Here is a 25,242-nt window from a genome sequence, read left to right on the forward strand (position 1 = left end):
GATAAATTTGTTGGGCCTCCGAGGGACCAGTTCCATCGGAGACTCCTACGCCCTTCGAGCAGCCAAGTCCATTAATTCGTCAAAGGGCTGAGTAACCCAGGAGGTGGAAGGTTGAGACTCAAAGGCCTTCAGGAGTACCGACTGTATGGACTGCCAGTAACCCCTCTGCCTTAATATTTCCAGGATGTCTGCGAATCAGACATCCTCAGAGGAGGACCATGGGGACCCTTCTGATTCCTCTAAGTCGGTGTCTGATGTTAAGGATTCCTGAGGGGAATCCAAATGCCTCCTCTTGCACAGTCTCTTTCTGGGGACTTCATCAATGCGGGCGTCTGGTGAAGTATGTCAAGCAGGGGTCACCCAATGGGGTTACCTGAGGCTCTGGGTCTCGACGCTTGGTGGGGACCTGTGATGTAGGGACAGAACGTGGCCCTTTAGGGGAGGAAGAGGAAAGATCTGGAAAGGTAAGGGTCTTGACCCTCCTCATGGCATCGAAGGCACCGGTTTCCCGACCCAAGAAGTCCGCCGGTTCTAAAGAAGGCAACCTCTCAGGGGCAGAGACCACGGGCTCCAACCAGAGGACGGAACCAAGCTCATCTGCGCCGAAGCCCTGAGAGGGAGAGTTGGAACCGAAGCGTTGGTTCGACTCCCTCCCCCAGAACCAGCAAGAGAGAGAGTCGGCTCAGAGACTCTTCGATCGGAACCAAAGAAGTCAAGGTCTACAGGGCAGAGGGCATTGAAACAGGCCTCTGCTCAGAGGGTTCCACCACTCTTTGCGGCTTCGAAGGTTCAACTGGTCTCTGAGGAGGAGCAGAAATCGTGGTGTGGGTGGGTCATAGGCTTCGAAGTCAGATGGGTCAAAGCTGAAAGCAATTTGGCCAGGTTCACCAAAAGTCTCTGCACCACGCGGTCCACATCGATGTCGGAAAGGGTACCGGAAGAATGGGTCAAAGGAGTCGAAGAAGCCACCGACTTAAGGATCGGGGACTTTAAAACTTCCAAACACCGGCTCCAACACTATGATTTGGCTCAGAGGCAAGATTTCAGTGCATGGCTCTGAAGGCTGCGGATATGGCGACCGAGGTGCTCGGAACAGAAGACTTGTGCTACGATGACACCTTAGAAGACTTAGACCCCTTCGAGGACTTGGAGGTCTGGTCAGTCTCGTCTAATGCTTCTTGAAAATCTGGCTTAAACAGCCCTCTATCCACCAATTTCCTTCGCCTTTCTAATAAAACCCGGCCACTGAAGGAATGGCAGATAGAGCAATCCTCTTGCAAATGTGGTGGACCCAAGCAGTACACACAAGAAACGTGGTCATCTGTGATGGACATCTGTCCAGTGTCACACCTTTTAAATCCTGATTTGTTTCTCAGACATATCAAGAAAACATGCAAACATCAGATCCCTAATAAACAACGATTTCAATAAAGTCGAAAAACCACCAAGAACTCCTTAGAAAGATCAGATCCCTGAACTGCAAATGACAAGAATTATTTGACACAAAAACGTTCAAATACAACAAATCTATGAACAATGAGGGGATAGGGAATTAAATTTGACAGAGCCCTGCCAAGTAAATGCAACTCAGGAAAAGCTAAAGGCCTAGGAGCAACCGCTCCAAATTAGAAAGACAAAAATATAACATACAGTTAACTCACTGAACAACAATTACAAGAAATATGAGTCTCACAAATGTCAGATCCCTGATAGTTTAAATAATTATATATTCTTCTAAAAAGAAAAAAAGGTTACTGGCCCGAGCTTCCTCCGAAGATCGTGCAATCCTTTGCAGCAGCAAACTAGATCTGGAGTTGGTAGGAGAGCATCATGGGATAGGGACAGTGCCTCGAGCTACTCAAAGATCTTGAGCTTGGAAAGCGGCCGATTCGGAGCCGATGGATCGGTTCTGAACCCACGTGTAAAAAACAAACGGCGAGATTGAACAACTTCACATCAGCACTTTTGTTTCCCCAGAATCTTTTGGCTTAGTTGTACAAATTACAGTTTTCTCTCCGCACACAGGTATACAATACAAAACTTCACTGTACATTAGTCTTTGACCAAAAAGAATTAAAAACAAAACTGCAACCTTCAAGCAGTTTGTAAACTTGTTTACAAACACACTGCACCCTTCAAGCAGGTTGCAGACTTGTTTACAAACTGTATGAAGGTTGCAGTTTTGTTTTTTTAATTCTTTTTTGCTCAAAGACTAATGTATGGTGAAGTTTTGTGTTAATTGTATACTTGTGGGCGGACAGAAAATCGTAATTTGAACAACTAAGCCGAAGGAATCGGGGGAGATGGAAGTGCTGTTCCTCTTTTCTATACAAACAACCTCAAATACACAACCAATACAACACGACTATTACAAACAACTTGTGGAATAAGTATAAACGAGATCAAAGATATAAACACTGGCATATTTTGCAAGCAAACAAGATTTAGATTAGGTTTTGAACATATAATGTAGTTTTACTTACAAGGCAGGATAAATAGTGGATCAGCACCTTAACTATTATAAACAAAAACTTTCAGTAAGAGTCAAACTGAATATCCTAGAGATGTACACCTTGTAGAAACTGCACCAATGTTAAGTTTATTAAGGTGTATATTTGTAAACTAAAACACCCATCAGAATGACTGGGTGGTAAATGAAGCTATTGGTAAACATAGTGCCTTTCCTTTACACAGGAAAACTTGAGGTTGTTTACATTTCATACCAATGAGCACCCAGTCACAGTGCAAGTTACTAATGCACTTTTTAAGCATACCTTAACGCACATCCTGGTGCCATGCTCTTGTTTACAGGTACACCATTTGTCATGGACCCAATAAACTGGGTTGGCAAAATCATCTTTACACATTAAAGAAAATGTATGGATCAGACACACAAGTATGCAATTTAACCCAAGTTTAAATTAATTTTTGTAATAGTTAAATCAATATTGTAGCAGTCTGTTCGTTTGCTTGTTAGACAAACTGACTTGTTTTAGTCACATTACTGGTACTGTTGATGTATTTTACTGCAGTTTTATGTACAGCAGCTTGCATATATGTGAACGCAGAGTTTTTATATTTGTACTTTTTTACTGTTAAATATGACATCAGGTGGGCACTGGATACAATGTTCACAAATTTCTTAAAATGCAACTATTTAAAATTAGTAAACCAATTTCAGATTTAACAACTAGATGTTACCATGTTACAGGTTATTTCAGGTTTTCTCAGAATTCTTACGAACTACTGGATTAGGTGATTAGTACCATAAAATAACTTTTGAATAATGACACAAATTCACAATGCAGTTACGTATGTACTGGAGGTGCTCTGCCTTAAAACTTGTTTGACAGAAAAAAAAAATAGGTACAGACATTCCTGCTTTAACGTTTAAGAACAGAGTCAAACATGCAAAGGACACCGATTATGTTGCAATAAATCTTCTAAGTTTTCTATGTGGTGCATGCTTTCTGTGTAGCTTGGTTGTACACTCACATGCATTTGATTTTCTTACTCAAGTCATCCATGCACAGCAACTCCTGCCTCAGCAGTCTTGCACTGCAGATCTTCTGGACAAAAATGACCTATACATAATGAACTTATTGTCCAGGCCTAGTAAAATTCTATACTGCTGTAAACCGTAATATTAGTTTACTGATGCATGCTGATCAGGTTAGTCCCTCTATGATAATGGCCTGCTTTCAGGAGAGACTGAGGCAGCGTTTATTACTACTAGGGGAACTTTAGCCAGGGCATCAGTGAACTTCCACTCTTTGACAGGTGACATGGGATCCTTTCACTGCCACTTGAGTTACCACCAACTTAAGCAGCAGAGGCCTTGGTTTAACGTCTCATCTGAAAGACGACAAACTCAGGAGTGCAGCACCCCCTTATACTGCAATGCAGTGTCAGCCACCTATGTGGTGCGGTTTTCTGGCATACTAGCAGGATTAGTTGTTGCATACCTTAAAGCCAAACTAAAAAGTTCAGGTTACCACGTCACCTTCACAGAACACAATCCTTAACTGCTTAACAATTCCACAATTCTGAATTCAGCATTGTGCCACTTCTCCAGACAATTACAACAACTTTGGTTGTCTTTTTGTGGCTTTAGCCCATACTCTAATGCACAGGCTTGCTTTACTGATTTAGCCCATACTCTAATGCACAGGCTTGCTTTACTGATTTAGCCCATACTCTAATGCACAGGCTTGCTTTACTGATTTAGCCCATACTCTAATGCACAGGCTTGCTTTACTGATTTAGCCCATACTCTAATGCACAGGCTTGCTTTACTGATTTAGCCCATACTCTAATGCACAGGCTTGCTTTACTGATTTAGCCCATACTCTAATGCACAGGCTTGCTTTACTGATTTAGCCCATACTCTAATGCACAGGCTTGCTTTACTGATTTAGCCCATACTCTAATGCACAGGCTTGCTTTACTGATTTAGCCCATACTCTAATGCACAGGCTTGCTTTACTGATTTAGCCCATACTCTAATGCACAGGCTTGCTTTACTGATTTAGCCCATACTCTAATGCACAGGCTTGCTTTACTGATTTAGCCCATACTCTAATGCACAGGCTTGCTTTACTGATTTAGCCCATACTCTAATGCACAGGCTTGCTTTACTGATGCCCCAGGCTTGCTTTACTGATTTAGCCCATACTCTAATGCACAGGCTTGCTTTACTGATTTAGCCCATACTCTAATGCACAGGCTTGCTTTACTGATTTAGCCCATACTCTAATGCACAGGCTTGCTTTACTGATTTAATGCACAGGCTTGCTTTACTGATTTAGCCCATACTCTAATGCACAGGCTTGCTTTACTGATTTAGCCCATACTCTAATGCACAGGCTTGCTTTACTGATTTAGCCCATACTCTAATGCACAGGCTTGCTTTACTGATTTAGCCCATACTCTAATGCACAGGCTTGCTTTACTGATTTAGCCCATACTCTAATGCACAGGCTTGCTTTACTGATTTAGCCCATACTCTAATGCACAGGCTTGCTTTACTGATTTAGCCCATACTCTAATGCACAGGCTTGCTTTACTGATTTCAGACTGCATGGTTGTTAAGATCTGCTAAGGAAAATTAAGTGCTAAAGCATACAGTTTTACTGACTAGCAGTTCTGTTTTTTTTTTTTTTTTTTAAACAAGAAACGTCTTTATTAAACCATCACTTAAAACATAAGCACTCATACATTTATATAAATGAAAAACCACACCGACAGTCCCAGTTGCAAGCATTTTACATCACAAACCATACTGTCACTTCAGCTGCAAACATTATACATCACTTACAATCTACCCAATTGTTTTCAGTCAAATATTGCATAGCTCATTTAAGTCCTGCCTTCTTTTAAACATAACTCCACCCCTGTATGCATTGTTCTCAATTCCCATTTTTGTTTTCCTATGTAATTTGCTCCTACCCTTTTCTAAAGTTCCCAATTCCAGTTTTATCTCTGTTACTATAGTCACTACTTCTAGTAGTCAGTTTAGACCGATTTCCATTTTCTAGTAATTGCTTCAGTTTTGTCATATCTTCATATTATATCGCCTTCAATAATTTTCTGTTGCTGATGTGCTTTGAACTGCTAATCTCATCAGTAACACAACTTTATAATTGACTTCAACACCTTTTCATGACCAATTAGTGTTGCAGTTAGAAGTTGTAGACACTTGCTCAGCAGAACACACCCCTGGGATATATGGCACAAGAGACTTACTAATGCACATTTAAGATACCTTACCACAACCAGTCTTGCTGTCTATTGCAGGGAGTCAGGAAAAGTCCAGATGGGTCTACTGGACACTCACTAACCATGCCTGCCACTGGACTTGTATCCAGATATGATTTTTCTGTTGCCCTGTCACTATTATGAGAGTGTTCAGAGATTCTTATGGTTTTGTTGATACAATCAATAGGATCTCCTGCAATCATTTACATGGAGCCTGCTTTTTGTAATCATGCTGGTAAGCTGTTGGAAATGCAGCTAGTACCATACTTGATCTGGAGCTAGATACCTTCAATTTTATTTTTGGTAAGCTGTTGGAAATGCAGCTAGTACCATACTTGTTTTGGTAAGCTGTTGGAAATGCAGCTAGTACCATACAGCTGTTGGAAATGCAGCTAGTACCATACTTGATATGGATGCTAGATACCTTCAATTTTATTTTTGGTAAGCTGTTGGAAATGCAGCTAGTACCATACTTTATCTGGAGGCTAGATACCTTCAATTTTATTTTTGCCTCTGAGGAGCCAAGCCATTTGGTTACAGGCTGACTTTTGAAGTTCAGCTTCAGATCCTCTCTCCCTGGGTTTTGTCGGACTTTAAATTACCTTTTTCTCCTAGAGCTGTGCTGCAGTTAAACTTTAGAGTGACCTGTCACTTCACTCGGATACTTTGGTCACGTTGCCTGGGTTGAGGTCAACTGTTTCTCCTATTGTACAGGGTTTAGCTAAATAACTTGGGAGTTCCACTCTGTCAGGTTACAGAGTGCGCCCTTCCTGCAGTAACTTACCACTGATGTTCTCAATATCAAGTTCCCTAATACTCCTTGGGAATAGAACCTCCATTATTATTTAGCTCATTTACCACTTGGATAATCATCTGAATGCTTTATTTTTATTTTAGTTTCCTTTTATTAGTTTTTTTCAACAATATAATTTCTTTCCCTAAAGACTTGAGAACTTTTAATCTGCCAGTCATTTAGACAATCTCAGTTTTACTTGCACCTTTGATCTTTTTCTTCCTTTTAAAAAATATTACTTTTTACAGGATGTGAAGTTTTCATATCACCATCTTTTTCTTAAACTTAATTTCCTGTCGCAAGGCATGATGTATTCCAAACGTACAGACATTTTGAAACATCTCTAATGTCTAATAAGTACTGCATACTGTCAAGTCAGACCACAGTTTCAGTGAAGGCAGACCGACAACTGTTCACCAAAACTACTTTCACTAGCAGTGGACTTCTTTCTCCACTGTTGTGTGACCTAGGAATTGGTCTACACAAACTCAGAAATAAAAAATATTTCTCCAAGATTCAATTTTATTAGTTTTGGCGAATGGCTCTCTACATCTGCATTTGTCAAAACTACTGACTAATCAACATGTATCCTCCACATTTAAAAAGCAAAATTTTTTTTTACAGGATTTGTGTACCTTGTCCTACTATGACTAATGTTGCTGCTATGTTATCTATTCTGTCATTCAGTTGACTACTGGTTTATTAAATTTTATTTTATTTACTTTTTTACTTTTACTAACTACTGGTGTTTCTTTTTCATGATGTAATACATTATTCACAGGGCTTTAATTCAATTTCATATGAAGCAGTATGGGGTTGGGGTTTGGGTTTGGTCTTGGTCTACTGAAGGGGAAACCTCATCTTCCCTCCTGAGCTTCCCCAGCCAGCTGTTTTAATTTTAAGACTGTGTACTGCTAACAGACATACGCCTTGTTATAGCTGTGACAGGTGTTGCCCCCTACTGGAGGAACAGTAACAAGCTGGTACTGGCCCATGACTGATCTTTGGATAATATCTGATCATTAGCATTGTTACAATAGGATAAAACCACAAGCTCATACTGCAGCTAGTTTGTGTGAAGTATCTTACGATTCCTCAACATTTGGAACAGAGAGACCACCTCCTACTATGGAGATCACACCAAGGTGATATATCTTAATGCCAGATGCCTTTGTTACAAGACTGGCATACCCTCCATCCATCGGGTATTGCAAGGACATTCCTGCACATCACCACCTGTGCCTTACCTGTGCACCACTAAACTTTTTTTTCCAGCTGGGTGCAATTGCATGCAACAGTAACACGGCCTGTTACATAATTAGCTTACTTGATTGCTTACTTGTTCATTAACCGTCCCCAGCCTACCTCACAGGATATGGGATATGTGCAATTCAGGAAGACACTCCGATATCTCAGTGCTTTTCACTATGTTGCTTGACCATCTCCATAGCTGTAGTGCCTCCAGTCTTAATGGGTTTGTAGAGGCTTATACTCAAACTTTCATTTCTTAACTTGCTGATGGGATCCACAGAGATGTCCTATGTGCTAAGGAGGCTGGGCAGTCCCATACTGCTTCTCTACATGGGAAGACATACAAAATGGTTGCCCTGTACTTTTCCACCAAGCTTGTTCTAATCAGGATAGTTCCAAAATCTGCAAGTCAAGATGCCGGCAATTCTCCTAGGATGTTTGGCTTGCCTGCTACCCATGCAATTTTGCCATTTTTGACTATGAAAAATGTATTGCACGCTGTGCCATAGGTTAATGAATCTGTGCCTAATCAAGCTTATTCTGGAATGCCTGGAGGCTGTCTCACTTTGTAACAGACTGTTGCCACAGTACTTCAACAAGTATTCTCTTCACATCTAAAAGAAGCTTTGGTTACTCCAAACCTCAAAAATACATTGACAGTACGGAGACTGTTGGCTGATCTCTACCTTCAATTTGTTTGCAAGGTTCTGTAAAAAGCAGCACACCTTCAGATGGAATTGTATTTGAAAGACTATCTTTTCCATTCTAGCTTTAGAGCTAGGCACAGTACCGATACCGCTTAGAGTCTTCAACAAATTCTATACTGTGGGAAATCAATGCTACTCTGTTCTGATCCCGCTTGATCTCTCATCCGCATTCAATACATTGGGTTACTATTTTTCTTGGCTATCTGAAAACCTACTGTTTTATTTATGCTCCAGACTAGACAGTCTCTTACCTCTCTAAAGCCAACAGACTAGTGCCAGGAATGAAATTCATCTTCCCCAGCTCTGGCATCCCACAAGGTTCCATTCTGGTTCCACTCCTATTTACTGTACACATTACCTTTGGGAAGTGTTATTCAATAATAGGGACTGTGGATTACAATACTGTTATGCTGACACAGACACACTAGGTTCCTCAGTAAATTGTCAACTCTCAGCAGTCTTCAGGAGACTTGGCCAGCACCAATGACTGGATGGTCAGCAATCAACCTTAAAATGAACACTTCCAGAGTGGCAAAGCTTAATTACATACTATATTCAGGAATTATACCCCCATCAATCCTATTTTCAGATGTCTTATGGGGTGGGGCTGCAGTTTCATTAGAAGTTATAGCATAGATGAGAGACTTCACAAGCCAATTCCAGCTGTTTAATCTTGCTGTATTCATAACAGAATCATCTCCATTAAATGTCTTACCCCACCCTCTAATCTTCTAGTTACCTCCTCCCAGTGAAGACTACTGTACAGCTCTATACCTTGTGCTTCCAGCTGCAGAACTTGACTGCTGCGCAAGTGGTGCAAAAATCTGCAGCCAGGTTACTTACTGGTAAGTCTAGCTACTAACATCGCACCTGTACGGCAGAGCTTATGCAGGTTCACTGCAAAACAGAATAATATTTTTTTTAAAGTTCTTCTATTAGTTTATCCCTCCTTATATATGGGAACCTTCAAACTGGTATCAGACAATTTGGTTCCTAAAAGCAGAAAAAACCAAAGTGGAACACTGCTATGTTGAATCTTTTAATATCCAAAACAGATGAAAAAACAGATAAAAAACAGGATGAGCGCTTTCGGGATAAACCCTTCATCAGATAAAGTGGAGACATTTAACACACAATTTTATATATTCTAACAGCCAATCAAGATCAGTGGAAAACCCACCTATTTTGTAGGACAGGTTTGATAGGTATAACTTCATTTAAACCTGGCTTCCTATTTGCCATCAAATCAACAATCCACCTGGTTTCCACCAATTCAGTTTTCAGCTTAATGTCCCCACCTCTGCTATTTAATCTAACATTTACAATAGAAACTTAAAAGTGTGGGTTGGAAAATCTTTTACATGTCTACATAGCATTTCTGTCGTCACCATTCCTGATACATGAAAGATGTTGCAATATTCTTACTTTCAGCATATTATTAGTCTTCCCAACATAGAAACTGGGGCAGTTGCAGCATTCGGCTAAATAAACTATGTCACAGGTACGACAGGTGGGAAAACCCTATTGCTGACAGGATGTTTGAAGTCTGTATCCTTATTTATAAAAGAACAGGCTTTGCATATGCCACAAGGCCTAGTCCCTGTGCCATGCAAAACCTGATGCTTGTGAATAGTGTCAGAACTTTCTTTACATAAAAGGTCCTTTAAGTTCTTATTCCTCCTATATTTAAAAGTAGGCTGAGAACCCACTATATCCCTTAAACTGCTGTCACTCGTTAGGATGTTCCAATTTTTTCGAACAATATCACAAGCATCTTTTATGTTACTGCAATAGGTAAACATTAGTTGCGGCCCTAAATGTCTATTACTATCAGTCGAATTACTTACTGTGTTCCTGGTACTTTTTATCCATGGTTTATATTTATTCTCTCTTAAGCTTTTATTTTTATCTATAACATCATCTACCAATTTTGGTTTATAGCCCCTATCTATTAAACAGCCTTTTAGAAGGCTGACTTCTTCAATAAAGGAAGAATCATCCATACAGATCCTTGAAGCCCTGCTCACTTGCCCTTGTACTATGTTGGGGTGTGTGTATCTCGGGTGCATGCTGTCGTACGACAGAAGTGTGTTCTTCCAACAATCCTTTTTAAAAAGTTTAGAGTTAAAACCTAACTCATCCTGACCTACCCTAACATCTAAAAAATCTATAAAATCAGAAGAGTGCCTAACCGTAAATCTGAAGAAGCTGGTGGTTGAGTGTAAAAAATCAACGAACTCTCCTAATCTAGACTCAGATCCTTCCCACAGAAGGAAAACATCATCTACAAAACGCAGATAGAGTTTAATGTGATTTTTCCAAGTTTCATTATTAAGAACAAAAGTGTTCTCCCAATGCGACAGTACCAAATTGGCATAAGTATTTGCGCCCATGGCTACCCCCTGCGCTTGTCTGTAAAAAGAATTTGCACCCATGAAAACGTTGTTCTCTAGCACCAGAGTTAATAAGGTTTTAATTAAAACTATTTTCTCTTTTGAAACAGCTAGTTTCTCCAAGAGTGCACCAATGGTATGTATACCATAATCATTATTAATCACAGTAAACAAGTTTTGTATGTCCATTGTAACCATAAGAAGTTTTTCTGGGCCTACCTTATTATTCATTTCTCCCAGGGATACTAAAAAATGTCCCGTGTCTTTTAAAATATTGTCCATCAAAGACAAATACGGTTTTAATGTGTGTTCAACCCATATGGAGATATTCTCCGTGACCCACCCCCTCCCAGATACAATCGGGTCAATAAGAGACTTATGAATTTTAGGGAGTGCTTTAAAAATAGGAATAACAGGTTTTTCCACCAACAGAAAATTATATGCCTCTTCAGATATATGCATATCATCTAACAGTTTTTGTAGACAAAAATGTACCCTATCTGTAACTTGTTTTACCCCTAATGGATTAATCTGAGTGTAGGTGTTCCTGTCCGATAACAATTCGTTTAATTTTTCATTATATCTTATGGTATCAAGCAAAACCACAGCTCCTCCTTTATCAGCCTTCTTAATAATGATGTCCTTATTCTCGCTAAGGCCTTTCAGTGCTGTCCTCTGCTTAAAAGTTAAATTATAGTATTTCCTAAATTCTGCTTTTTCAAAATACTGAATAAGATCTTGCTCACAAGCACTTAAAAATAGATGCAATGCTGGTGTCAGTGGGGGTACATAACCACTAGGTTTTTTTAGGGTGTTAACACTCATTTCATTCCCACCAAATAAAACTTTCAGTGCTACATTTCTGCAAAAAAGCATAACATCCATCAACATATCATTGTATGTGCCACATTTACCTGGAACAAATGTAAGCCCCTTATTTAAGACAGCTAGCTCGTCTGTATTCAAAATATATGAGGAAAGATTAAATACAATGCTGTCAGGGTTACCAATAGTCAGTGCAGAGTCCTTCTCCTTTTGTCCACCCCTCTGTCTTCGCTCATTGACCTCTTCCATGAATTTTTCTTTTTTACAGGTGCTGGTAGGAGATCTAGAAAATTCTGCCTACCCATACAGTTTTTAGGTCGAGCACCTAAACCTCGCTCATTGGGACCTTGCTCACATCCTAAGTCACGTAACAGAGAGCCACTAACTCCACATTCAGAGTCAGGTAATACAACGTTATTCACTAGTAAGGCAGGAGTCGACAACAAGGTACAACCATCTCTCGCCAATGTTGTACCTACATTTAAATCCACAGCCTCGCTTGCTTCAGCGGCAGCTTACTGTCATAGGGATGTTATTCGTTCCTAATACACTCTCCTCGTCAGCCGATCTCAAAGGCTCCTGAACGGGCGTGTGAAACGAACTACTGTTCAAACCATGCGTCACAGTGGTAAGGCTCCCCTTCTTATTATTTCCTTCCGATACCGGAAATACCTTCTCAGCGTTGGTACTGCCTCTCCGGTTGTTCTTTTCTGTAGGCAAATCAGCCCATCTCTTACTAGCATTGCCAGAAGACTTGGAAACATTCGTCCTCGGCCAAACAAAGATGTTTCCATTTAAAAAATCTTCATAGTCCCTGTGTAACTTATTCAATTTTTGTTTTTTTATTTTTTCGTCATTTTCGGCCAGAGACACAAACAATGCCTCCAGGCGCTCAGTGCTCCGTGTATCTGTATACTCGGACTCTAGCTTATGTTGTAGAAAAGTCACATCCTTTTTAAGAGACTCTAGTTCAGGAGTAAAGAACTCATTAAGGAGTTCCATATACTTGAAGCTGGTACTAATATTCAGAGATTGCCATTTTGCCAAAAGTTCCGGGTGGCGGTCTCCTTGTGCAGGCATGCAAAGGATCCTCATCCCCCTCGGAACTATACCATAGTCAATGCAGGCTTCCAAATGATAAAACTGCCATTGAAGTCGCTGTAACTTACTTACTTTATAAAAGTATTAAAAGATTCAACATAGCAGTGTTCCACTTTGGTTTTTTCTGCTTTTTGGACTACTGGTTTACTGCTTGGTGGACTTTAGCACAGCACCAGATATTTTTCTTGGATTGTTTTGTTTGCTTTTATATGGTGCTGTGCATGCTATGGTTATGAATATGAATACTGAAGATAACTCACGGTCTGATGCTAAAAGAGTTTGGAGCTCAAGTAGTTTTCTCAACAAGGATAATCCACTCTTAAATTTGGGCTTTGCAATGCAAGGTCTGGGCTCCAGGGAATGTCCTAAACCTGTAGCCATGGATAAAAGCTTTGAAGATATGCTACGGGACTTTAATTATAAAGTAAGTAAGTTACAGCGACTTCAATGGCAATTTTATCATCTGGAAGCCTGCATTGACTATGGTATAGTTCCAAGGGGGATGAGGATCCTTTGCATGCCTGCACAAGGAGACCGCCACCCGGAACTTTTGGCAAAATGGCAATCTCTGAATATTAGTACCAGCTTCAAGTATATGGAACTCCTTAATGAGTTCTTCACTCCTGAATTAGATTCTCTTAAAAAGGATGTGGCTTTTTTACAACACAAGCTAGAGTCCGAGTACACAGATACACGGAGCACTGAGCGCCTGGAGGCTTTGTTTGTGTCTCTTGCCGAGAATGACGAAAAAATAAAAAAACAAAAATTGAATAAGTTACACAGGGACTATGAAGATTTTTAAATGGAAACATCTTTGTTTGGCAATGTTTCCAAGTCTTCTGGCAATGCTAGTAAGAGATGGGCTGATTTGCCTACAGGAGAAGGTATTTCGTATCGGAAGGAAATAATAAGAAGGGGAGCCACCACTGTGACGCATGGTTTGAACAGTAGTTGCCTTTGAGATCGGCTGCTGCCTTACTAGTGAATAACGTTGTATTACCTGACTCTGAATGTGAGTTAGTGGCTCTCTGTTACGTGACTTAGGATGTGAGCAAGGTCCCAATGAAAACTGTATGGGTAGGCAGAATTTTATCTCCTACCAGCACCTGTAAAAGAAAAATTCATGGAAGAGGTCAATGGGTGGACAAAAGGAGAAGGACTCTGCACTGACTATTGGTAACCCTGACAGCATTGTATTTAATCTTTCCTCATATATTTTGAATACAGACGAGCTAGCTGTCTTAAATAAGGGGCTTACATTTGTTCCAGGTAAATGTGGCACATACAATGATATGTTGATGGATGTTATGCTTTTTGAAATGTAGCACTGAAAGTTTTATTTGGTGGGAATGAAATGATGCATCTATTTTAAGTGCTTGTGAGCAAGATCTTATTCAGTATTTTGAAAAAGCAGAATTTAGGAAATACTATAATTTAACTTTTAAGCAGAGGACAGCACTGAAAGGCCTTAGCGAGAACAAGGACATCATTATTAAGAAGGCTGATAAAGGAGGAGCTGTGGTTTTGCTTGATACCATAAGATATAATGAAAAATTAAGCATTGTTATCGGACAGGGTAAAACAAGTTACAGACAGGGTACATCTTTGTCTACAAAAACTGTTAGATGATATGCATATATCTGAAGAGGCATATAATTTTCTGTTGGTGGAAAAACCTGTTATTCCTATTTTTAAAGCACTAAATTCATAAGTCTTATTGACCCCATATGGGTTGAACACACATTAAAACCGTGTTGTCTTTGATGGACAATATTTTAAAAGACACGGGACATTTTTTAGTATCCTTGGGAGAAATGAATGATAAGGTAGGCCCAGAAAAACTTCTTATGGTCACAATGGACATACAAAACTTGTTTACTGTGATTAATAACGATTATGGTATACATACCATTGGTGCACTCTTGGAGAAACTAGCTGTTTCAAAGAAAATAGTTTTAATTAAAACCTTATTAACTCTGGTGCTAGAGAACAACGTTTTCATGGGTGCAAATTCTTTTACAGACGGTAGCCATGGGCACCCCTGCTTATGCCAATTTGGTACTGTCGCATTGGGAGAACACTTTTGTTCTTAATAATGAAACTTGGAAAAATCACATTAAACTCTATCTGCGTTTTGTAGATGATGTTTTCCTTCTGTGGGAAGGATCTGAGTCTAGATTAGGAGAGTTCGTTGATTTTTTACACTCAACCACCAGCTTCTTCAGATTTACGGTTAGGCACTCCTCTGATTTTATAGATTTTTTAGATGTTAGGGTAGGTCAGGATGAGTTAGGTTTTAACTCTAAACTTTTTAAAAAGGATTGTTGGAAGAACACACTTCTGTCGTACGACAGCATGCACCAGATACACACCCCAACATAGTACAAGGGCAAGTGAGCAGGGCTTCAAGGATCTGTATGGATGATTCTTCCTTTATTGAAGAAGTCAGCCTTCTAAAAGGCTGTTTAATAGATAGGGGCTATAAACCAAAATTGGTAGATGATGTTATAGATAAAAATAAAAGCTTAAGAGAGAATAAATATAAACCATGGATAAAAGTACCAGGAACACAGTAAGTACTGATAGTAATAGACATTTAGGTAATGTTTACCTATTGCAGTAACATAAAAGATGCTTGTGATATTGTTCAAAAATTGGAACATCCGTGACAGCAGTTTAAGGGATATAGTGGGTTCTCAGCCTACTTTTAAATATAGGAGGAATAAGAACTTAAAGGACCTTTTATGTAAAGAAAGTTCTGACACTATTCACAAGCATCAGGTTTTGCATGGCACAGGGACTAGGCCTTGTGGCATATGCAAAGCCTGTTCTTTTATAAATAAGGATACAGACTTCAAACATCCTGTCAGCAATAGGGTTTTCTCTTTTAAGGCTAAGGCCACCTGTCGTACCTGTGACATAGTTTATTTTGCAACTGCCCCAGTTTCTATGTTGGGAAGACTAATAATATGCTGAAAGTAAGAATATTGCAACATCTTTCATGTATCAGGAATGGTGACGACAGAAATGCGTTATGTAGACATGTAAAAGATTTTCCAACCCACACTTTTAAGTTTGGCTATTGTAAATGTTAGATTAAATAGCAGAGGTGGGGACATTAAGCTGAAAACTGAATTGGTGGAAACCAGGTGGATTGTTGATTTGATGGCAAATAGGAAGCCAGGTTTAAATGAAGTTATACCTATCAAACCTGTCCTACAAAATAGGCGGGTTTTCCACTGATCTTGATTGGCTGTTAGAATATATAAAATTGTGTGTTAAATGTCTCCACTTTATCTGATGAAGGGTTTATCATCCTGTTTTTTATCTGTTTTTTCATCTGTTTTGGATATTAAAAGATTCAACATAGCAGTGTTCCACTTTGGTTTTTTCTGCTTTTTGGACTACTGGTTTACTGCTTGGTGGACTTTAGCACAGCACCAGATATTTTTCTTGGACAATTTGGTTCCTGCACTCATCTTCAGTGATTGTTGGCAGTTCCATTTACTTAAAGTCTTTAGAGACTTGGAAATTTGTTTTCCAAAGTCCATAACTATGTAATATGCTACTAGATGCTTCAAGCACTCCGTGAAGATCTATTTATTTGAAGAAATATATTGCGCGTTTAATCTGACATTACTGGTAGCCTACATCATATTTTAACTTGCAACCAACTGCATTTTTCTTTTTTTTTTTTTTTTGCTGCTTCTTGTTTTAATGCATTTACTTTTAACTGCTCTTTTTATTCTTAAGTTGTAGTGCTTCTGCATTTTGTTTCATTTACAAGAATTACTGCTACTTGTTGCTGTACACATAACCAAGCACTTTACAAAAAGTGGGGGTCTAGTTTGTTAATCATGTGACATGGCCCCTTTCACACCCTCATGAAAATGTTTTATTTTGTTACTTCTATACAAACTGACCACTGAACAACCTACTACTATAATCAATACAAGCTTTTACCATTTAAAACTTCACTTATTATGCTCTATGCAAACCGCTGTGCACAACTGTTGTACTGTGTTGACTGTGATTGTGTTTTAGTTGTATAAAACAGTTGCTTCTACTTGTGTTATATTTTAATATGCAACTACGTACTGGTTACACCAAATGAATCTGCTTCTACTTGATGATGTTTTATACTGCGTTCAATGCAACCCTGTTACTATAAACTTATGTAACTTGAGCCCCCCCCCAATGAAAAGAGCTTTTGTGGAGTCAGACCATCCCAACTAACAACGGTAAATAAGAGATTAAATACATCAATAAGGAAAATAATGAACTGCAGAGAGAGAACAAAGCAGGTAAATGGTTTGCTTCAGTCTTCACTAGAGAAGTGGGACAGTTACAGTATGAAAAGGCAGAGAGAGAACCAATTTCTGACTGGGAGGAGGGTACAGACAGCCAAGTACACTCAAAGGAGATAATGCATAGAGGCCAGATGTGACAGGGACCAAGTGTCAATACAACCTGTAACATAACTGATGCAACTGTAATGTCCCTCCACAATGAGGGTGGGGTGCTAAAATCAGGCCAGAGAACTACAGACCAGCAAATCTGACCACATCAGTAAGGAAGGTCACAGAAAAAAGTGAGGGAAAGATTATTAGACTTCCAGAAGACGTCAATCTCCAAAATATCAACCAGCAGGGGTTAGTAAGCCTAGGACCCTTATCAACCTTACCCAATTCTGTGACTGGTTTATGGCAAAGATGGACAAAGCCCTAACTAAACACCAGATTTCCAAGTTTTTTCTGAGGTTCAGGAGCTAGAACAGTTAGGTGGGGGAGGATGGAAAGGGGAAGCAGACAGTCTAACCCTTCAGATGGGTATATATGTGGGGGAGGATGGGAGGAGGCAGCAGACAGGCCCACCCTTCAGATAGGTACATATGTCGTGGAGGATGGGAGAGGGCAGCAGACACAGGCTCACCCTTCAGATGGGTACATACATCGAGGAGGATGGAAAGGGGCAGCAGACAGGATCACTCTCTAGATGGGTACAGAGACTCTGGTCAGCTAGTCAGTGCTTCTCAAGACTCCTTTCATAGTGGGGTGAACATGGACAAAACCACGTATGCAGGTAGTTGTGGAAGGGCGCACATTGTTAGAGAAGGATACAGAAAGACCTTCTGTGGTGATGTGCGCTTACATCAGATAGCAGGGGGTAGGGTTAGGGCCATAAACAGAAAAAACATGATGGTTGCCCCACGGACAGGCACTGCAGTAGTCTCATCAGCTCACAGGGAATGGACTAGCCAAGAAATGCTCATCACCTGTGATGAACAAATCGACCAAGATCACAAGGAGAACTAACTAATGGCTGCCAGGTAGCAAGGAGCATTCATTAGAGTCTTTAGAGCTATCTCCGCAAAAACCCATAAAATACAACAGCCATTTATACGTGCAGAGTAAGAAGCAGTGTGTGTTGCACTCTAATGCTCTGATCACAGTAGGCCTTAAATCCAGTATCAAACAGACTATGTGCTTTAAGCTGTGTGCGCTCAGCCATGTACTGGCTGTCACATTACAGAATGAGAAGAAAAATGTTTAAAGTGGCACCTTCAGGTGGGCAGACTTACTACAACCGTTTCAAAATCTACTACAGAACTGGTTAAAAAATCAAAATAAAAGGTAAAATGCAGACAATTCTTTACCTGTTGTCATGACAACTCCGGCACCACGGTGACAAATTGACATCGCCATGGGTAATGACCACCTACATCCAACAGAAAGTGTCATATGAGAATGGTAGTGAAGTAAGAGTGCAAACATCCTAGCCACAATACAAATGCAAGCAAATAGTGCAATTTTCCGTATCACTACCTAGCTTAGAAGCAATGCAACACTGGCACAAGTACAAAACTATCACAGGAACACTACTTTTTCTGCAACCAGATCAGTGTCCTGAACACTACAGTAACAAATGTCATTTTTCATCAACCTATTTGCTAGTCGAGTACATATATACCCCATACTTAATACTGCAGAGAAAACTATAAAGGAGAACTCTCTTTATGACGGACACAGGGACCTGTCAGGTCCGTTACAAAAGATGGATGGAAAGGATCAGAAGAGAACTCTGGGTATGGAACGTATAATATATGGCAATGTACGGTTTTGTTTTTCAATATATGCTATACCCTAATTCAAGACTGTGGAAGAAAAAAAAAACTTATCATAGTAACCACTGGCTGCAAGATAGGGAATCTATTCCTGGCAGGATGCCAATCCAACAAAAAGAGACAGCTCTGTACAACTTGGACAACTGCCAATTCAACCTCCTGCAGGATTTGGATGGGGGCAGGAAGCCACATACCATGGCAAAATACCACACTAAGTGAGAACATGCAATTTCCACACACGCATTCTTGCTTACACTCGATACAAAAATTCATAGGCATGAATCATGACATGCATGACTAATAAAAATCCAGGAAAGACCACGCAGTACTGTAATGAAAATTGAAAGTAACAATATAAACAGAGTTCTTACAAGACTATGTAAAACTGCTCAATTTGTCAGAAGAAAGGTTTGGAGCAAGCAGATTCACATGAATCAGTTAGCAATACACAGACTGGGTTGGAAGGAAAATATTTTGCTTATCCGTCATACATGAAAATAGGTAGACAAAACAATCACTCAAACGCTAACTTTTAAATAAACATTAATTCAGGTATGCATAGATTACATGTCCTACCTAACATTTCTAGAGTAACCTATTCTGCTTGCCCACACTTTGTCTCACCCTGTGCACAGTACATAATCTACACATCCGAGACGGTAAAACCGTGGATTCCTCTAGTGATGTCAATGCCACAGTATCTACAAGGCCTCCCTCTCAACATACCTGCTCTTATAATATCAAAGCACGACCAGTATCTCTCCATATCAGCTGCGTCAGGGGTCCACAGTTATACAGGTAACACTATCTTTATATTTTTCTGCTGTTTTGGGTTTATATGCCCAATACACACATACTCTCTGCAGGTTCTTTCATACATATATACACATAAATGTAAACTGCTAGAATGGGATGTCCTTTCTGTGGCAGCACAGTCTGGTATGTACTGCCTACAGTACCTAGTATGTGCATATGCATGTCAAGCTTAGTCATGTTTGATGTCACTGCATGAAGATCTAATGCTTCCTGGGCGCATTTGTTTATACCTTCATTTCGTGCAGCTGTCACTTTCACATTAAGCACCTTCAACATGCTGGACTTTGACATCTGTAAATAGACAATGTCAATTCTCCCTTTTAACATGCAACCATCTAGAATATTCTCATGACATTTTTACAATATGGTGACAACTACGTATAAAACTCCAAAACTGTGTAGCTGGCTTCAAAAGGCAAAGGAGTACCTGTTGCCTGAAATTTAAAGAACATTTTTGTGTCGCATTTAAAAAGAATAACACCATCCTGCAAATGCACAAATGCGCATTTTTGACATTTACATTTGATACTTTGAAGAGACTTGATGGCTACACTTTTATAAAATCAGATCACCTTCTTCTTTCGGCTTTTCCCGGTTAGGGGTCACCACAGCGGATCACCTTGTCCGCTCATGATTGGCAGTGGAGTTTTACAGTGTCGAGCTGCCAGCCCGGTGCCCAACCTTCCACAGAAGGCACACACTCACACCTAGGGCCAATTTAGAGTGTCCAATCCACCTGCAGCATGTCTTTGGGATGTGGGAGGAAACCCACGCGACCACCGGGAGGACATGCAGACTCCGCACAGGAGGCACCCCAGCCAAGAATCAAACCGGAGAACCTCTTGCTGTGAGGTGGCAATGCTAACCACTGCACCGCCGTGCCGCCTGCTTTTATAAAATCAGATATTCTGAAAAAAATGCCAACCTATCAATTTCTAAAGGCAGTTCTAAACCGCTTTCTGCAATTACAAATGCCAGTATCTTGACAGTTTTATAAAAGTTTTCAAGACATCATTAGGACGGTCAGTGTAAGCTAACAACAATACATACTGTGTTTGTTACTATTAACAAGCAAATTAGATGCAAACTGAAAGAAAAAACGCACAGCAGACATTAGTTTGACATTTGTTTACCGTGAAAACCCGAATGGGCCAGAAAGAGCACTTTTTCAGCAGAGACCAGGGGAGGAAAGCTCCACAATCACAACCTTAAGTACAGATATCTTAAATCACAAAGTATCCTGTTATACTGCAAAACATAAAACATTAAAAATAAATGCTGTAATGGAAAAAACATAGAACATTAGGACTGCAGATGCATCCTTGAAGGACATCATACGCTTCACAGAGGAGCGCAATGAAAAAAAAATAAGCTGGAGAAAATGTGAAATGTCTTAGTACGAGAGAGGTGCTCCCTACTTTGGTTATAGAAGTAAGAAGGATGGACAGGAGCAGATTTAGAGAGAGCACTGAGTAGGGTGTCTTCACATAGCTTAGGGGAGTAGGGAGGAAAGAGATAGAGGAAAGGTCTGCAGAGATGAAGTGGATAAGGTAAGGTAGTGGCAAAAACAAAAGAAAGGAGTGGAGTAGGAGGCTGGTGAGGGTTGCGAGGTATGACTTAGGTTGATGGGGGTGACTGAAGTAGTGAGCAAGTTCAGCCAGCATTGGCACAGGAGCAGGTCCAAGATTTTGTAAAGTATACTTTTAGGAAGGATTTAAAAGGTGGGCAGTTTATAAAGTGTTTGGGTGATTCGGGGTATGGAGTTCCATTTTTTTGCTACTGAATAGAAGTATAGGCTTTGTCCAGATGATTTATTCTGTTTATTTATGGTGAGAAGTGGTTTGTCTTCTGATCCAAGAGTTGGGGAAATGCACGTTGATTAAAGGGGTAAAAGCTAGGCAGGCTAATTTGTGTATGACTTTATGCATTGCTATAAGTTGCATTTAGCAGAGGTGGAGGGGGAGATCCAGCCACCTAATGGTATGCCGAGCTTTACAGTGATGGGTAAAGCAGGATGAATTAGCAGCAAGCTTGGCAATTTTGTTGTAGCAGCTTTCAAGTTTTTTTCTTTGTAACGAAGGATTGTAAATTGGTTAGAATTAGTGCTCCACAGAGGAGGGAGGGCAGAAAAAGAAGTTATGTACTTACCATAACGTTCCATGTGAGTTGTTCATCTGGCCTTCATTCTTACAGATGGGCTCGGAGCCGATTCTCAACTCCGTGTCGGCCTACTACAAAGCTCGAGGTTTTCAGATAGCTCGAGGCTAAGTCCCTATCCCATGATGCACCTAGAGTTACCTCAGATCTTGTTTGCTGCATATGTCATTCGATCACTCCATAAGAGAAAACTATAGAAAGGTTGAGCAACCAGGAAGAATCCAGCATCTTGGTCTTTGAAAATCCCTGGAGGGGGTAGGAAGTAAGAATGAAGGAGAGATGAACAACTCGCATGGAACGTTAAGTACATAACTTCTTTATGTGAAGTTGTTCTATCTTTCTGTTCATTCTTACAGATGGGTGAGCGACCCAAGCATCAGCTATCTCGGGTGGCTCACTGGAGTATGTTTTTTCAGGACAGTAGACCCAAAGGAGGCCCTGTCAGCTTTGTACTGAGTGATAAAGGTATGAGGTCTTTACCAAATGGCTGCTGCATAAATGTTATTTATACGAAGTCTGGCAGAAAAGACAGAGGATGTAGACACTGCTCTGGTGGAGTGAGCCTTAATTTTATGTTGTAAGGCCATATTAGCAGCTGGTAAACATTACTCAAACCGCTGAATCACTTACAAATGCCTTCTACCAGCACCTACAGGACTGCATGGATCAGGCAATCCCAAACAAAACTAAGACTCTCTGTACCAAAGGCAAGCAATCCAGTCTGGTGGACCCCAGCCATAAACAAGCTCTACAACAAAAGGAGGAAGCTACTACAAGATAGAGCAAAATCCTTGAAAGGTAAGACACCTTTGATCATTATAAGTAAAAACCTAAGAGCTCTCATAAAATCATCCAAGGCAAATTTTGAGAGAAAAATCGCCAAGGACTCTAAAGACAATCATAAGGCCTTCTTTAGCTATGTTAGAAACCTAGGAGGAAACTCCCAGATATGCTCAGAATTAGTTCAAAATGATGTGAAAATTACTGAACCTACACACATTGCTAACATACTGGCTGACAGGTTCAGTGCAAACTTCTCCCCTCCCCAAAAGGAGAGATATCTATTCCAGAGGATTGTAGCCCCCCAAACATCTCAAACGCCCAGGTGAGAACTGCCCTCACTAAGGCAAAAAACACAGCATCCATGGGACCGGATGGTGTCCCCGGCTGTGTGCTTCATGAACTCAACGAGGAATTAAACCCAGTTAGGACAGCTGTTTAATCTTAGCCTCACCTCAGGATACGTACCCACCAAGGAGTGGCGCACGGCGACTGTGGTCCCACTTCATAAGAGCGGTGCCTCCACAGACCCTGGAAATTACCGCCCCATTAGCTTGACAAGCCTTATCTGCAAAGCCATGGAGAGGATCATAATGGAACTCATAAATAAAGACGTAGGGAACTTGCAGACTTTGGATCCAACCCAGTTTGGCTTTGTCAAAGGCAGATCCTGCCTCTTAAACTTGGTTGACTTTTTCGAGACAGTCACCAAGGCCATTGATGAGGGAAAGGCAGTCCATACAGCCTACCTCGACCTGGCAAAGGCCTTCGACACAATACCCCACTCAGGTATCATCGAAAAACTCATCAGCTTGAATGTAAACCCATACATCACAAGATGGGTTGCAAACTGGCTAAGTGACAGAACCCACAGGGTCAGAGTTGCTGGAGCCATGTCAGACTCAAAGCCTGTCACAAGTGGTGTCCCACAGGGCTCAGTCCTGGGTCCACTCTTGTTCGGCATCTACTTTTCTGAAGTACAAGCAAACACAGGAGGGTTATGGCTGACAAAGTTTGCAGATGACTGCAAACTGGGCCATAGTCGAAAACACATCTGACACAGATATCCTCCAGAAGGGCCTCACAGAAACGGATAACTGGTGCCAGAGCCATGGCCTGAAGTTAAACGCCAAAAATGCATAGTCATACCCTTTGGGAAAAACAAGGTTACCCCTAGCTACCATATAGGTGGCAATCCACTGAGCACAGAAAAAGTCATCAGGGATCTGGGGACCCAAGTTGACAGTAGCCTTTCGTTTGACACTCATGTTGCTAAAGTAGTTAGGAAAACCTTCTATATCGCCCACCTGATCATGAAGGAATTCACATCTAGATCAAGGGAGGTCATCGTCCCCCTGTACTCATCACTCAGACCTATGATTGAGTACAATGCCCCGTTCGGAATGTATCTGACCAGACACCTGCTGCAGCTTGAAAGGCCCCAAAAGTTCCTCACCAAAAGGATAAAGGGTCTCAAAAATATGTCTTATGCTGCCCGACTGAAAGAACTCCAGCTCTATTCAGTCTCATACCGCTTGCTCAGAGGTGACCTGTGCCTAACATATAAGGCCATGTCAAACCCAGATTTGATGAATATGCTTCACCTCAAAAAATCTAGATCCCTCAGAACCACAAGGCGGGAGACTTAAACCTTGACACGGTTATAAATAGAACGTGCTGGAGGGACAGATTCATCACCCAGAGACTCCCTATGCTGTGGAACAAAATCCCGGTACATGTGAGGCAGAGCACCTCGCTGGCCTTGTTCAAGAGGAATCTTGACCAATGGATGGGAGATCGCAGATATACCCCAGGGATTACTTCAGTGTCACTGCTTGACAGAGGCACAGAAAAATGATAGGCATAGTTTTTATTCAAACTAAAGGGGTGGCGAAAGCCACATAACTATGGGCTAGGCTTATAAATGCCCTTGGGCAGATAGCCTAGTATGAACCTATGAACCTATGAATAAGCAAATGTGATACAATCAGATAACTACTTGGCATACCTTTTCTGGAGTCTGAAAAAGAAATGAAAAGCTGTTCAAGTTTTCTAAAATCCTTTGTTCTATCCAAGTAAATGAGCAGTCTATGCCTTTTCTGGAGTCTGAAAAAGAAATGAAAAGCTGTTCAAGTTTTCTAAAATCCTTTGTTCTATCCAAGTAAATGAGCAGTCTATGAACGTCAACTTTGTGCAGCATATATTCTAAATTGGCGCGACTGGGGAAGAAAACTGGCAAATCAATAATTTGATTAAGATTAGCTTCAGTGCAAACTTTAGGCAAAAAGGAGTGGTCAGTTTAAAGTGCGACTGTCAGTATGGAAAATCAAACAAGGAAGCTTAATGGACAAGGCTTGAAGCTCTGACTCAGCGGGCAGAAGTGATCGTTATTAAAAAAGACAAATCTTCCATGACAACAATTTGAGGTCACATGAGGAGGCTGGTTCGAATGGAGGGAGAATAATGTGAGAAAGCATAAAATTTAGATTCCATGGGGTATAGGGAGATTTCACAGGTGGTCTGAGATGAAAGGTCCCT

The 25,242-nt window shown here is 40.6% G+C and overlaps 1 protein-coding gene across 2 annotated transcripts in view; it reads right to left on the minus strand.

Moving 5' to 3' along the window:
- The window catches only part of SDHC (succinate dehydrogenase complex subunit C), a 668,713-nt gene that overhangs the window by 229,785 nt on the left and 413,686 nt on the right, over window positions 1-25,242 (minus strand). For both annotated transcript variants that reach the window (XM_044059331.1, XM_044059333.1), the window contains exon 4: window positions 18,484-18,545. In XM_044059331.1, the coding sequence (XP_043915266.1) occupies window positions 18,484-18,545 (62 nt within the window). The remainder of the gene's footprint in view (window positions 1-18,483; window positions 18,546-25,242) is intronic.

Source organism: Protopterus annectens, chromosome 17.part0, assembly GCF_019279795.1.
Source record: "Protopterus annectens isolate FY-2018-M chromosome 17.part0, PAN1.0, whole genome shotgun sequence".
In the NCBI taxonomy this organism is placed as follows: Eukaryota; Metazoa; Chordata; order Ceratodontiformes; family Protopteridae; genus Protopterus; species Protopterus annectens.